This window comes from Aulonocara stuartgranti, assembly GCF_965226115.1.
Source record: "Aulonocara stuartgranti genome assembly, chromosome: 20".
Classification (NCBI taxonomy): Eukaryota; Metazoa; Chordata; class Actinopteri; order Cichliformes; family Cichlidae; genus Aulonocara; species Aulonocara stuartgranti.
Genome location: NC_138956.1, coordinates 3,631,694 through 3,646,214, shown reverse-complemented (window position 1 = coordinate 3,646,214; position 14,521 = coordinate 3,631,694). Strand labels below are relative to the sequence as shown.

The window sequence follows — 14,521 nt, the reverse complement described above, 5'->3', positions numbered from 1 at the left end:
CCAGCATAATAGAATGTTACCTATCTTTGACAACCCATTTTCGGGTTAATGAAATTTATTTTAATCATCTGTTCCTGATTACATCTAGAGCAGGGTGCCAGGAAATCTGATTACGTCACAGCGCTCTCCTTTTTACTTCTGTTGCTGCCACACAAAAGGTCCCAAATCACTCATTATTCCTGCTGGTAATCAACAAACTGCCTTTTCACAATGTAATCAGCACAGTAACTGAAACTGAAAGCCTATACTTCAGAGAATTGCAGCAGGCTGGTGGCCTGTATATAAAGCTTATGCAGTGCCCAACATAGTGCTGCATTTAAGCTGCATTTATTACAAGAAGTAATAAGAAATAATGAAAACACGCATGAAGGGTGAAATGGCCTACAGCACAAAAAAGGTATGTATCCCAGTGTGTGTCTTATTATTTATGTATTTATGTCATGGATTTCTTATGGTTTAAAGTCAGGAAAATAAGTTCAGATTCTCTGGTACCCGAAAAATAACATTATATGGATTTCACCTCTTGTATTTATTTATTCTTTAAAAAAAAAAGAAAAAAAAAAAGACAGCGACTGGGTCTCGATGTAAGTGCTCTTACTAAAGAAAAACTACAGTGTAAATCCGGAAAAGGAAATAGCGCCGTAGAGGTCACCGAGTTCTCGCGGTGGCAGCCGGGACTTCGGCGGACTGTGTGCCTGCGCTGAGGAAAGGTGCGTGTCCCCAGTGTCCGCTCCGGTCGCCCGGTTAGGAATGCGCCTCACGAACCCGGTGTGTGCTGTAGTATTTGACGAAACGCCAGTGGGGACCGCCGTTTAAGAAGAGTCATGGTTTGGCACTGTTTGTACCATTAGTTTCTCGGCGTGTGAGCTTGATTCATTGAGCTAGCTAGTCGTTAGCCCGCTTCGTTGATTCATACGCACGCTAGCTTCAGTCTGTAGCATACCCGCTAGCCGGTTAGCCAATCCAGAGTCGAGTAGGAGAGAACCAGACTGACTGCTGAACTCAGCCGGCGTTTCGGGGAGAAGCGGCGGCGGTGGTGGTGGCAGGAGGGGGCCGGGAGAACGCGACGGGGTAGAAGTGAGTCAGGAGCGGCTGATGAGTTCAGACCAGAGCGGAGAGCCGCCGCTGCTGCAGGAGGAGGCTGATCCCGGACCGAAGACCGGTGGGAAGGACGAGGCTCCGCTGGGGAGCGAGGGAGGGTCAGGCGGCATGGTGAGTGAGGCCTTCTTTAGCCTGTTAGCTTACTGGCTAAGCGACTGCCGCTTTCTAACAGGGAGACCTGTTAGCACAGTACGCCCCCTCTGCGTAATTAGCTTTGTTATTTATTACACATCTAAAATTAACTCAAACAAGATCAAGAATGAAACTTTGAGCGCGTTTGTGAATGTGTGTGAGTTTTTGCGTGACTGTTTTGTGACTATGTGAGAAAGCGGGACCAGAATCAAAGACTTTCACGACTACTTACTCTACTTGCTGCCAGTACAAGCTTTACTTTTACACACTTGGTGATGGTGGCGGTGTGTGTGTGGGGGTTATAGCAGTAGCTCTACCGCAGCTCATTCAGATAGCTGCTAACTGTAGCTTAGCCGTTGTAACCAGCAAGCTCATTAAGTAGTTTGCTGAGTAATCATTAGCCCGTAAGTTAAGTTTTGACAGAGCTTTAGGATGACTGCGGTGGTATTTGAAGCGGACACGCGCCGAATCAGTTGTTTTCCGTTAGCGGGTGAACGATGCTTCAATTACTGGCCGAATGATAGTGTTCATTCACTCCGTTATCTGTGAGCTAATCGCGGTGCTAGCAGACCTAGCTAGCGCAGTGACATGCGTTGCAAATACCTGGCCTTTGCTGCGCAGCGCAGTCAGCTGACATTGCTTGGCTCGCTGTGGCCTGTAACACAGAAGCGTGCATTGTAACCATGTGTCAAGTTGCACTGCACATAAATGTCCGCGCTTGTCTGAATGGCACAGAGGCCTCTCCTATGGGTATACATCCCGTTCTTATTGTGTGATCGGGGAGGAGAAGTGCCCTGAGCCATACTACCACCGGGAGCTGCTCTTGTCAGGCCAAGTGCTTCTGCAAAAAAGAGCCAGGATCTGTTAGCAGGTGGTGAATGACAATGTGAAGTAAATCTGACAGTTTAGCAGGAAGCTGCCATCCACTTTACACAAGATTAAAAGCACAGTCCACAGTTAGCTCACATCAAGATCACATCGGTGTCTGTAGATCTTAATGTGTCAGTGTGCAATCTATTCTTGGCCACAGATCTTTGCAGGGTCAGGATTTCTTCTGCCAGACCATAGCCGGTTTGGTATGGAGAGTCACATCAGATCTGTGGATAACATACATGGGAAATAAATTTGTGCTGGTGAAGGTAACATGTAACGTGTTCGTTTTATAGTCACCCCTCCTTGAGGTGAACAGGGTAAGGGCTGATTTTGTTGACAGGAGATCACAAGGCCTTATGGGGACATGTGTCACTGGGATGTTCCAGCCATCAGTATAAATTTAATCAATGAAAATCAGCAGACATAGCTGTAGTTGGCTATGACCCATCTACAGCTCCTCTCTTAGTCTATTATGGTGTTGTTGAAGACCATAATTTAGTTTGGCTTTGTTGTCCCCTGGTGTCAGAATCAAAATATTTTATTAATATCAGAGGGAAGTAATTTTCATTCAGATGCACACTTAAAACATAAATGGGGAAAAATACAAATGAAATATAAAATATAAACAAAACTGGATAAAACTAAGGCACTCAAACTGCCATATTAGAACAATACTATAAACATTATAGACAGTGTATTAGTTATAACAGTCTAAGTGTCATAAGGGGGAGTTATAAAGTTTTTTGGCCAATAGTAGGGGTGATTTCATGTGGTGTTTTTGTGGTGTATTGTGGTTGAATGAGTCTTTTGCTGAACATGCTCCTATGGCTGTCCAGCACAAGGTAAAAAGGGTGTGAAGGATTGTTCAATATTAACTGTAACTTGGATTGCATCCTCCTTCCTTAAACCTCTGCTGGAGTAAGGGCAAACATGCCTTGAGACGTGCAGCAGAGGTCTAAAATTTAAAACTCTGTTTCTTAAAAAGGAATAAAAAGCAACCGGGGGAAAAAAAGAAGCAAAACTCAGGTGACAGATGTGTAAATGGTCACACATTTGTTAGTCAAAAGAGCCCTTATTTGAATGCGTCTTACGTTTGAAGAACCACTAAAAGCATTAAACAGATGAAACGTTGTGTGCATTTCAGTGCTTAAATATAAACTCTTAAATTTCAACAGTAAAATTTAGATAACTGACAACTTACCTCTGCTCAAAAATAAACATCACTCTGCTTTCAGTGTTTGTCAGAACCAAATTTGATTGATCCTCCTCTTTCTGTTTTAAAGGTCACCTTCAAGGGTGCTGGTTTGAATCCTAATGCCAAGGTGTGGCAGGAGATGCCCGTGGCCCCCAGCGAGACCGTTACCAGCAACCCTCATTGGTCTCCCTCGGATCTCAATGAGGGTAAGAAATGAAAGAGAATGCTAAACTGATTTTATTGCGCTTTACAGCACGTGTTTGGAAAATAAGTTTGAAGGCTTTTTTGGGAAACTGGACATTGTGACACCCATGTCTACTCATGGGATTATTTCCCCTTTTTGAGTCAACACTCCTAACGTTGTTATTGGTGTTTTAAAATAATTTTGGGGCCTTACTACTTTAAAAAAAATAAATAAATAAAAAATTCTTAGATGGCATCTGTATAAGTCGCAACTTTTTTCATGTACACAAACAAATAGCTAAACCATCAAAGATGTGGGTAAGTTTGAAATAGACTGCTCTTTCTGAATCAGACTCTTTACCTTGTTCACAGGTTATTCTGAGCCTCCGTCTGCTGGGTGCAAGCAGTATACCGTGGGATTCCCGGCCCTGGATAACAGCAGCTCCACAGCAACAGCTGAGATAGCAGTAAATGGAATGGACCCTCCAGAGTTGGGCTTTTCCCCCGCTGAGTCTACAACAGGGACCTCAGGTCAGTCTTGACACAAGAAGTCATCTTCACACACACAGGCTGCAGCTAAAAATTTGTGTTTTTTTTCAATACGTCTGAAAACAGGAAATTATGAACAGCTTGAATGCACTGAGGTGGCAGATTGAGTGATCTGATACCATAAAATGTATCAACAGCTTAAAATACAGGACTTTCATGCAGACGTGTTCACAAAACTCTTTGTTCCACGAGGGAAATTTGTCTGGGAGCCAGATGAAACACTGGCTAAACTGAGAGACTGCTGGGTCACACCTAACCTGTAGAGTTATTTGTATTTAATTACCACCCTGACAAAAACCCTGTCTTAATCACTTGTGTTGCTAAGCATATACTCCACTGTGGAAACTTGGAACCACTGGCCCCTGTGTTAGTTACACCTGTGCAATCTAATGCCCCCCCAAGGTCATAGATAAAGGTGTTGTTGTACACCCTGTATGTGTACAACAACACCTTTATCTGAGTTTGAATGGAGTAGAGTAAAAGTCACCTCAATCTAGCCGCTCTTCCAGTAACTCCAACTTTTCCTGTCGCGCTTATGACACGGATGAATCTGACACTGTTGGAGTCATTTCAGTCACTGCTTATAATGTGACATCAGCATATGTCTTTGAAAAGAAAAAGGTTGTGTTGGAAAAATAATGTCATTAATGCTTTTTAACAGAAAACATTTCAATTTTTTTTTTTAACCATTGATTCTTTAATGTTTTACAGTGGATTCAAAAACGGAAGAACAGCCAATCTCTTCTGAGAATTTGCGAGAGTCTCTGAAGAAAGAACTGGAGTATTATTTCTCCAGGTAAGAAGCCAACACCTAAAGCAAATTTTTTTATGCGCAAAATTTAGAAAATAGTTTTCTCTTGACTGTTTGCAGAAGCTAATCTACGTGAATTTATTTATTTATTTTGATTCAGAGAGAACCTCTCAAAGGATTTGTACCTGATGTCCCAGATGGACAGCGATCAGTTTGTCCCTATTTGGACTATTGCCAGTATGGAGAGCATTAAAGTCCTCACTACAGACATGGACCTCATTCTGGATGTGTTGAGATGTAAGTGAAAAGCTGAGGATGGCTCATGTTTAAAAAGGTGTGTACTGATTGGTCTTTTGCCTCAGCTTAAATATTCTTAAACCCACTCTTCCTTCCAGCCTCTCCTATGGTACAAGTGGATGAGAAAGGGGAGAAAGTGCGTCCTAATCACAAGCGGTGCATTATCATTTTGAGAGAAGTTCCCGAAACCACACCTGTTGAGGTAAAAAAAAAAACAAAAAACGTTTGACTGACAGGCCATTAAAGCACTGAAAACATAGTTATATGCTTGAAGTGAGTATGCATTGTATTCAATTCACAGGAAGTGGAGTCATTGTTCAAAAATGACAACTGTCCAAAGGTTATAAGTGTCGAGTTTGCACACAACAACAACTGGTACATCACATTCCAATCGGACACAGATGCTCAACAGGTACTCAGCTCAACTCTTCTTCATCATGTCTAAAGTATTCAGATGAAATCCAGCATCACTAATAGTCGTTTGACTCTTTTTCTTGCCCCCCTAGGCGTACAAGTACTTGAGAGAAGAAGTAAAAACATTTCAGGGAAAACCCATTATGGTGAGTTAAATTAAAATCTGACATTTTGGAAAGGCCCTTCTGTAAACATCTTGACGTCTGTTGACACATTTTCCCCTCTGATTCATACCAACAGGCCAGAATAAAGGCCATCAACACATTTTTTGCAAAGAACGGCTACCGTAGCATGGACAGCAGCCTGTACGCTCAGCAGTCCCAGAGCCAGTCCCAGTACAGCTCTCCGCTCTACATGCAGCACGTCTACCCCCAGCAGCAGTACCCCCTCTACGGCATCGTACCTCCCACCTGGACACCTTCGCCCACACCGTACTTTGAAACGCCTCTGGTGAGATTGACTGTGCTTTTGCTGCTGTGAGACTAACTAAAACCCTCTGTCAGAGGATCTACAGTCAAAGGGGCGAATTCAGTGTAATCTTAAAAGTGTATTATTAATGTTAATTTATTATTTATAGAAGGGGTTTTTGTCACAGGACTTCAGGGACCATTGCACACCTGCCGACTAATCATCCAAGTTTATTTTGCACTAATCGAAATAACTGCATCTTTACAAATATAGCCAAATACAGTCAGGCATTAATGTCTGTTCTGTGTGATTATTAAAACCCAGAAAACAGAAAGCCACACTTCATGCACCTCAAAGGCTTTTGTCTGCGTTCATCACCAGCATTCAGCACCTAAATATAATGCAGGAAATCAACCGTGAAAAATGTGTTTCGCGCCAGCTGTGGCAGAATCCCTTGTTAGTTATTGCTTCCTTATTTATTGTGATGCTTAAATTCAGATGCTTTGCTTTCTGAAATGTCAATGACATAAATACACAATGTTGCATAAGAATTGGCTGGGATGTTTTTGTTTTTTTTTCTTTTCTAAAGCCGCTCTACAATGAGCTTACCTATTTTCATCTCCTTGGGGAAAGCTAAACAACAGATATATGCAAAAAAGTGTTGCTTTAAGGAGGATTAGTAAATACTGACTTTTTAATTTATTTTTGCCCCCTTCCACCTCTTGAGCAGGCTCCGTTTCCCAACAGTAGCTTTGTGAATGGATTTGGCTCCGCTGGACACTACAAGACCAGCTCCAGTTCTCTTAATATCTCTCGCCCATTCAACAGAAGCCGGTAAGGATTATTGTTGTGAGCTTTTTGTTTGTTTGTTTGGGGGGGGGGTCTCTTTTCTCAAACATATTAGAATGTTTTATCACTTGTGTTCTTGTTTGCATGAAGTTAAACAGTGAACATCGGACCATCTCTGTAATACAGTTTGTCTAAAGTTAAAGAGGGAACTGCTCATCACTCCCTGTCTTCTTTTACTTCCCCACAGTGTACCCCTCTATTCAAGAAAGAATGTAATAAATGCCTTCAGGTACCACTGTTATACTATATAATGAGCTTCATTGCTTCCCTCATTTCTTACCATACCGCAGTAGCCAAATGATTAAATACATAACAGGCCCCATGCCTTCTGCCAGGCAGATTTTTATGGCCATAATCATCCTCGTAGTTGTGATAAATGTTTGGTGCCTTTTTATGAGCGTCCTGGATTTGTCTTTCCTTTGATAAATGCTGGCTGCAATCTGATTTCGAGCAACTGGCTTTATTTATTTATTTTTCCAGTTAAGGCCATCTTGCCCTTCTTTGCATTTACATTATTACATGTGACAGCTTCTCTACATCACAACTAACTATCCATCATGTGTAGTCTTTCTTTTTATTTGTGCTGCTTTCATTCGTGACTGTCATCATATGCTGTAACAAAGAAATGCTGACAGGAGTTGAGTGTAGGTCATCTCTGCTGTCAAGCATCAATTCATACACTGCATTTTTGTGCAAAGAGATGACAACTTTTTCAAGCGTGTTCATCACGTTTGTTCAAAAGAAGCTTCACAAAGACATAAGTCAGACCCAGTGATGAGATCATGATGCGCATAGAGGGAAAGAGGGATGGAAGAACTGACTTTGGTTCTCTCTCTTTCTTCATCTTTTCTCTTTGCTCTTTCTTTCTCTCTCTCTGTTCTCCCTGTGGACTTTTAAAGTCAGGAATTTCAGTCCCAACCCAATGAGCGTTCAGATTATGAGATCTGAGGGTCAAAGACCGGTGGGAAGATAAGTTTATGTGAAATCATGCTAATCATACAACATCTAAAAGGTTTATTTGTGGCACAAATCCTGGCAGGTCTTGCAGGGGTGTTGTCAGCTCTGCTCAGTGAGTTAATGATTGGTTGCAGATAGCCAAACACAGTAATTCTGACATCTGAGTTTTAGCTGCTTCAGCCAATCATGACCTCAGTTGTAGTCCAAAACCACCTGCATGTCTACGTTTACTCTGAAGACACAGCATGTTGTCCCATTTCCCTTGCAAACTGTCAAGTTTAGTGTGGTTGCCACCAGTGTTTCCTTTGAACTGACTGAACCGTTTTAGCTTCTTTTCACTAGAAAATAGTTTATTTCCTTTGAAGACTTCAAATGAAATGATGTGTATAGGCTTCTAATTACCTCAGATTGCAGTGCATGATTTTCAGTGTTTTAACACAAGATTTACTCTTAAGTTCATACAGTGGTTTAGGGCTGTGCGATATGACCAAAATCTCATATCCCGATATAAGACATTTATCGTCCCGACAACGATATTTATCACAAAAGTTTTACATTTTCTGTAACTTCTGTGAATCTCGGGCAACTCGACTTGCACAAAGTGTTTTTCACCTGGGCGTCGTGTACCTGGAATCGAGTTTAAACTGACACAATTTTAACAATTTTTGTGAGTATTACACGGCGTGCTGCTGGGAAAAGCCTGTCTTAAGGTTTTTATTTATTTTTTTAGCACCTGACGGCTCTTTTTAGCTTCTCATCCGTGAACACTCTGCATACTATTTCATGTGATTCAGTTTATTTTGAAAAATCTCAACAGGATCTTAAGCTTTATTGTGAAAGGTTTATGTGGAAAATAAACAAGCGGTTTTACCTTTGTTGTTGCTAACGAAATGCATAAAGCAGTTGTCCGTCCGTAGTGTGGGTATTTTAAATATGAGAGAAATTCTACAGTGACCATCAAAACGATGAAAAACTATTGCTGTAAACAGTTCATTTTGCGACACCACAAAACAAACAATAGCGTAATATGAAACGATAGACGTTTTTATATCGTCATCTGAAATATATAGTTATATCGAACAGCCCTACAGTGGTTTAACATCTTATAGCCAACAAATTGGATTAATGTACTTGTAACAGCTGCTGAACTGCTTTCAAAGGCTCTGGATGTGTATTACACAGATCTGTTTCCTTGGAACACATAAGCATAATGTCTTGTGTATTTTATGACTGCAAAAATACACGACTAAAAGTTGGTAAATGTGTAAAAATATAAATCCTGAACGGAATAATTTATATTACGTGGACTTAAGTGTAAAAGCACCAAGCACCTTAACCGAAAGTTATTAAGTTCAGTAGGAAGCACTGGTTGCCAATTTGTATGCAGAGCATTTTAAATGCATAGTAACCTTGATCTTCACTTTCCCCTCACGACAACAGAAACCACGTGAAGCCCCAGGTGAGGCCAAACGACGTGACCTCAGCATCCGTAACACCGGTCCCACTGGAAAGCCTGACCGGACTGCGAAACCCGCAGCCTCCTGCTCCCAACGCTACTGCCGCCGTCTCCACTACTAACACAGTCCAGACAACCACTGACTTGACCATGGCATTCTCGCATCTACCCCCCTCTTCCTCATTGGACGCCAGCGATGACAGTGGGGTAGCTGGACGTGGAAGGTAAGCCTCATCTGTTTCAAACCTGGTCGATTGTTAGAGCTGCTGCTCGTGGGTTAGATTTGATAGGTTATGATATTTCCATCGATTTAAGCAGGTTAGAGTTGACTTGACTTTAACCAAAAGCCATATTTTGAACTAAATGCAGTTTAAATGAGTAAAAGGGTTTTTAGACCTAGACATGAGTGTCATTTCAGTGGGTAGGTACTACTCAGATTTGATTTTTTTTTTTTTTTTTTGGTAAATGAAACAAACAAAACAGTCAACTTGGGAGTTCAAAATTCCACTTACAGCATTAATCATCAACTTGAAGACTAAAACTAAACTTTTTTTTTGCTTTTTTGGCAAGTCTCATGTACTGCTCCCTGCCAGGAGCATGCCTCACTGTGTCCCCAGTGTCAACAGCAGCATCTGTGCTTGAGCTAGTTGCACATGTTCTTTTTTTTTTTTTGTCTGTTGCTTCAAACATTTTCTTTCTGATTTATATGTAAACATCAAATGATGTCATTGAAATTTGCTTATTGACTGACGCATGCTTAATGGATTTGGCATGCATATGACTTTTGACTGACTTGACTCTTTATTCACACCTTATTTATTTGTATTTCAGACGTACGACCTACAGAGGAACACGGAGGAGGCGAGAAGAAGAAAGGATTGCGGTAAACAGCAATTACCTATGGCCATAAAACTTGTATGTTGTGTTTAAAACCATGAACCATGTAATGATATTTCTGCCCGTTGGCTCTGTTTTTAATTCCTTTTCTCAGAGGCCTGTACCCTTAACAGAGGTCAAGGTTTCACCACCCAAGTTTGACCTGGCTGCTACCAACTTCCCTCCTCTTCCGGGCTGTGTGGTCAGCACACAGGGGGAGCCAGTGTTAGAAAACCGGATGTCGGATGTAGTACGTGGTTTGTACAGGGACAAGGTAAGAAAATGAGTTTGTAAATCTCTTGAACAATGATGCATAGAAAGCATTGTTGAGATGAGGACTGCACAAGTGTAACATTCATGCACTTTGCTTTTTATAGGCAGAACAAGCCAATAAAGAAGCCACTGCGAGTCCAGGTTCAGGTCAAGTCACAGAGGAAGCTGTGGCTGTCATAAGTCCTGCCCCGGCAGCAGCAAAATCTGCTACTCAACCACTTGGACCTTCAGCCTCTGGGTATGATTGTCTCTGCTCTTAATTTGAGCATGTTTTGTTCTTACAATAAAACTTAAAATGTTAGCTTTGCTAACTGAACCTCTTGTCCTGATAGTACTGTTCGTCAGGAGAAGAGAGTCGAACGGGTGGAACCTACGACTCAAAAACCAACTCCACGCACACCTGTCAAAACTCCCGGCAACCCCGCCTCCACACAGCCTGTGCCTAGCTCCAGGCCTCAGACCTCTGCTGCTTCCACACCAGCCACACCCAGCACGGCTGCCCCTGCGACAGCCGCTCTTCCCACCCCTGCACAGGTGAGAATCTGACTTTCCTGTTGTTGCTGCCGCCACATGAGCACAGTTGTCTTCCTGATGATGAGATCTTTTGCGCATAGAGGGAAAGTGAGGTAGTGAATTGACTGGCTTTGGCTCTATCCCTCATCTCTGTCACTCTTTTTTTCTTCTCTCTCTCTCTCATTTCACCCCAACCCCACCCCCCATGCTTTTGTCTCACCAAAAGTCCAGAATTTTCACTCCTACCCCAATGAGCGTCAAGATTATGAGATCTGAGGGTTTGACTGGAAGGGTGCTAAAACTCAGTAAATGAGTGTATGTTTTACCCATCTTAAAAATGTTTTTTCTGTTTTTGTTTAGGAGCCCCGTAAACTCAGCTACGCCGAAGTGTGTCAAAGGCCACCCAAGGACCCTCCCCCTGCATCCCCTGCCCCGGCCACCCCGGCCACCTCTAGCACTGCGTCGGGCCAGCCACTACGTGAATTGCGCGTGAACAAGGCCGAGGAGCCGGGCTCCAGCAGCAGTCCTGGAGACAAGCACGAGAGAAGCCACGACAGGGAGGGGGGATGGGAATGCAAGGAGAGCCGGCCACCGCGTGAACGTGACTCTCAAGGCTACCACCGCAGCAATGGTCCCAGGGGCACCGGGGGCCTCAAGTTCCGGGACCATAGGCGTCCTCCACCACCCCGACGCAGCTCCCCGCAGGGAGGATACAGGCACACTGGAAAAGAGCAGAACATCCCACCAGTATCGCCAAAATAAAAACTTGATATCAATAGAAAAAGATGTATGAATATATACATGGATATATATAATTATATAAAAATGAATAACATAAAAGCAACAACAATTATGGTAGCCACCTTCCCCACCCCCCTGGAACATGTCCAAAGAGAGGCTTTTAAAGTGGCAATGAGACTGACATCCAGGACTTATGGGCAAAATGACACCTGAAGAACTTTGACGAGTGATTGGAAAAGAAACAAAAACGTTGTTTTGGCCTTCAGAAATACGCTTAAAAGAATTTAAGTGTGACTTACCTGAAGGTTGTTGATTCGTTCATGCTCCGCTAGGGAAAGGTGGGATGCTGGGCCTCGTAAATGGCCCTCTACCTTTTTTTTTTTTCTTTTTTTTTTTTAATTAAAGAATAGATGTTGGTCTGCAAGAACAATATGCACTAAGAAAAAAGAACATGCATATATGTCATGTACATATACAAAGATATCACTAACACGCAATGAGACATCAGTTTTTGTTTTGTTTTTTCTCTTGTGTGCTTAGGTTTGCAAGTATGACTGAAGGGTTGACTGATGTCTGTGTATGCATCGATTGTTAAGCTAAATGACTGAAGTGCTGCAGGGTGCTGTCGCACTGATGTAATGATATTGAGAACATTTTGATTTTTACAGCAGAGATTCTGAATCGTCCTGAAACGGGACAATGTGGTCTTCTAATGTATATCAATGAATTGTGTTCTATGGTGGTATTTTGATCCTGGTTCATGATTGGCTTAAACGCTCTCCGTCAGATTATCAGAAGGTGTTGACATGCACCGCGGTCAGATGTGTGATTTTTCTTCAAAGCCCGGATGCTCTGTAGGGGGGGCTCACTGGGCTGTTAGCCACGGTGAACCTGCTAGCCTGGTCCAAAGTTTTTCACGTTGAGTTTTACGTGTTTTGAGTTTAACTGTTCCGATGAATTCAGAATATCGTCATGTTGATTATCAGTCAGGTTCTCTGTTTACATGTTTTGTTGTGGGTTTTGTTTTTTGGGGGGATCGTGTGTTTTCATGAGGAAAAACAAATAGGTTTTTGCTAAGATTTGACTGCTTGGTGCGCCCAGTGGTTTTAGGCAAGGTTTGGCTTTTCTACATCATCATCATCATCATCATCACGGGATATCCAGGTTAAGCTTATCTGTGAATTTGTTCTTAACAATGGCATAATGTCAAAAAAAATAGACTGAGTGCTGTTAGCTAATGATGATAGCTATTTACTATCAGGCAGCCAAGTTGTGGATATAAAGGAAATTGGAATATTTTCACGTGCTACGTGCCAGCTGGCTGCGATTATAGTGTGCTAGGATAAAGTTTAGATTTTTATTGATGAGGTCTGCTAATGTAATCTTTGGGGGAACTCTTTGGCCCAGTGAAACTGGATTTTGAAAAAGCTGTAGAGGTGTAGTAACCTATGCTATATTGTAATAACCCTTCACTAGAAACGTGTGTGGGAGAATGTAATTGTTCTAGTATTGAATTTACGGAGGGAGGCTTTTGACCAGTCAATCCACCAGATTGTTTTGTGCTTTTAGGGTGAGTTTGCTGTTTTGTTTTGTTTTCCTTTTGTTTTGTTTTTCTTCTAAGTTTTGGAAAACAAACAGGTTAACTTAGAATTTGAAGTTTGACTCACTGTATGTATTGCTTTCTTAAATTTATTTATTTTAATTCTAATGCAGCGCTTTTCTCCCAATCTTGGTAGGCTGGTTTCCCCAAAGTTGTGTGAAATCGCATTGGCAAAAATGAAAAAAATCACATATGACATTTCTGTACCGATTAAGATGTCAGCTGAGAGAAAATACTTGTTGCGTTGACTTTGGGATTAGTAATGCAGTAAACGAGTATCCAATCACTGGAGCTGTTTTTTGTTTAGTTTTTTTCATTAATAAGTATGAGCAGCTAGTGATTTAGTATAATTAAAGAAATGCACTAACTTTGTTTTTAAAAAGAATCTTACTCATGAGTAATGTGAAATCATTTTAGAAGCATATGGTTGATGTTGACAGGCTTGCAAAAATACCTACAGGATTTGCTCCCCCCCCCCCCCCCCCCCCCCCCCCCCCAAAAAAAAAAATATGTTTGGGTTATTTTCTGTTAATTTGGGTTGGGGTGGCAAATGGAAATGTAGTCATGAATCAACCAAGTGTTTGAGACACAATCTTAGAACTGTATGAAATGTCACCAAAAATAAATTATTTTGATTTGGCTTCCCAGTGTCACATTTATTACTGTTGTTTTGTTTTAAGCACCTACACGAAACATATGTTTTCTTTCAGTGTATCAAGCTGTTAATAGAACTACAGACTGAATATCCTGCATCTCTGATCATTTGTTACATTGTTTATTTTAATTTTATTGTTTTTAAAACATTTAAAGTCAAAAAGAGCAGACAACATTTTTCCAGTCTTCCACTGTGAAATTGTGTGTATTGCAGCTTCAGTCTTCTCTTCTCAGCTGACAGAAATGTGGTCTTCTGCTGCTGTAGCACATCTGCTTCAAGGTCCAATGTGTTCAGAGAGGCTCTTCCGCATACTTCTGTTGTAGCAAGTGGTTATTTGAGTGACTATTTGCTCGAAGCTGGCTGGCCAATCTGCCACCAACAAGGTATTTTGACACAGACCTGCCACATGGTGAATATCATTTTATCAGACCATTCTCAGTAAATGGCTGTAGGGGGAAATCCCAGTGGATCAGACATTTTGTTGGTCTCAGTTCCACCATCAGGCCAGGGTCTTTCTGTGTGGAGTTTGCATGTTCTTCCCGTGTTTGCGTGGGTTCTCTCCAGGTACTCCGGCTTCCTCACAAATTCCAAAGACATGCAGTTAGTGGGAATAGGTTAATTGGTAACTCTAAATTGCCCATAGGTGTGAATATGAGTGTGAATGGTTGTCTCTTTCTTAGCCCTGCAGCAAACTAGCG

The 14,521-nt window shown here is 41.9% G+C and overlaps 1 protein-coding gene across 3 annotated transcripts; it reads left to right on the top strand.

The window, feature by feature from the left end:
• Nucleotides 1-638: 638 nt before the first annotated feature.
• On the top strand, nt 639-13,809 carry larp4aa (La ribonucleoprotein 4Aa). Of its 3 annotated transcripts, none has more exons than XM_082517552.1 (17): nt 639-710; nt 3,390-3,507; nt 3,857-4,015; nt 4,745-4,829; nt 4,945-5,081; nt 5,180-5,283; nt 5,383-5,493; nt 5,588-5,641; nt 5,736-5,945; nt 6,634-6,737; nt 6,940-6,981; nt 9,150-9,389; nt 9,997-10,048; nt 10,157-10,315; nt 10,419-10,552; nt 10,647-10,848; nt 11,188-13,809. In XM_082517552.1, the coding sequence occupies exons 2-17, from the start codon at nt 3,441-3,443 to the stop codon at nt 11,587-11,589; spliced, it is 2,262 nt and encodes a 753-aa protein (XP_082373678.1). In that variant the 5' UTR covers nt 639-710; nt 3,390-3,440; the 3' UTR covers nt 11,590-13,809. The 3 variants fall into 3 exon arrangements, with proteins under 3 accessions (XP_082373678.1, XP_082373676.1, XP_082373677.1); XM_082517550.1 differs by having other exon boundaries at nt 654-1,212; XM_082517551.1 differs by lacking the exon at nt 6,940-6,981 and having other exon boundaries at nt 654-1,212.
• Nucleotides 13,810-14,521: the final 712 nt, after the last annotated feature.

Bases quoted from the DNA above. Each gene is read 5' to 3' on its own strand.
- larp4aa (XM_082517550.1), top strand. From the start codon at position 1,096: ATGAGTTCAGACCAGAGCGGAGAGCCGCCGCTGCTGCAGGAGGAGGCT. The intron at 5,494-5,587 runs GTACTCAGCTCA...TTGCCCCCCTAG, and splicing joins CGGACACAGATGCTCAACAG to GCGTACAAGTACTTGAGAGA. The intron at 9,390-9,996 runs GTAAGCCTCATC...TTTGTATTTCAG, and splicing joins GGGGTAGCTGGACGTGGAAG to ACGTACGACCTACAGAGGAA.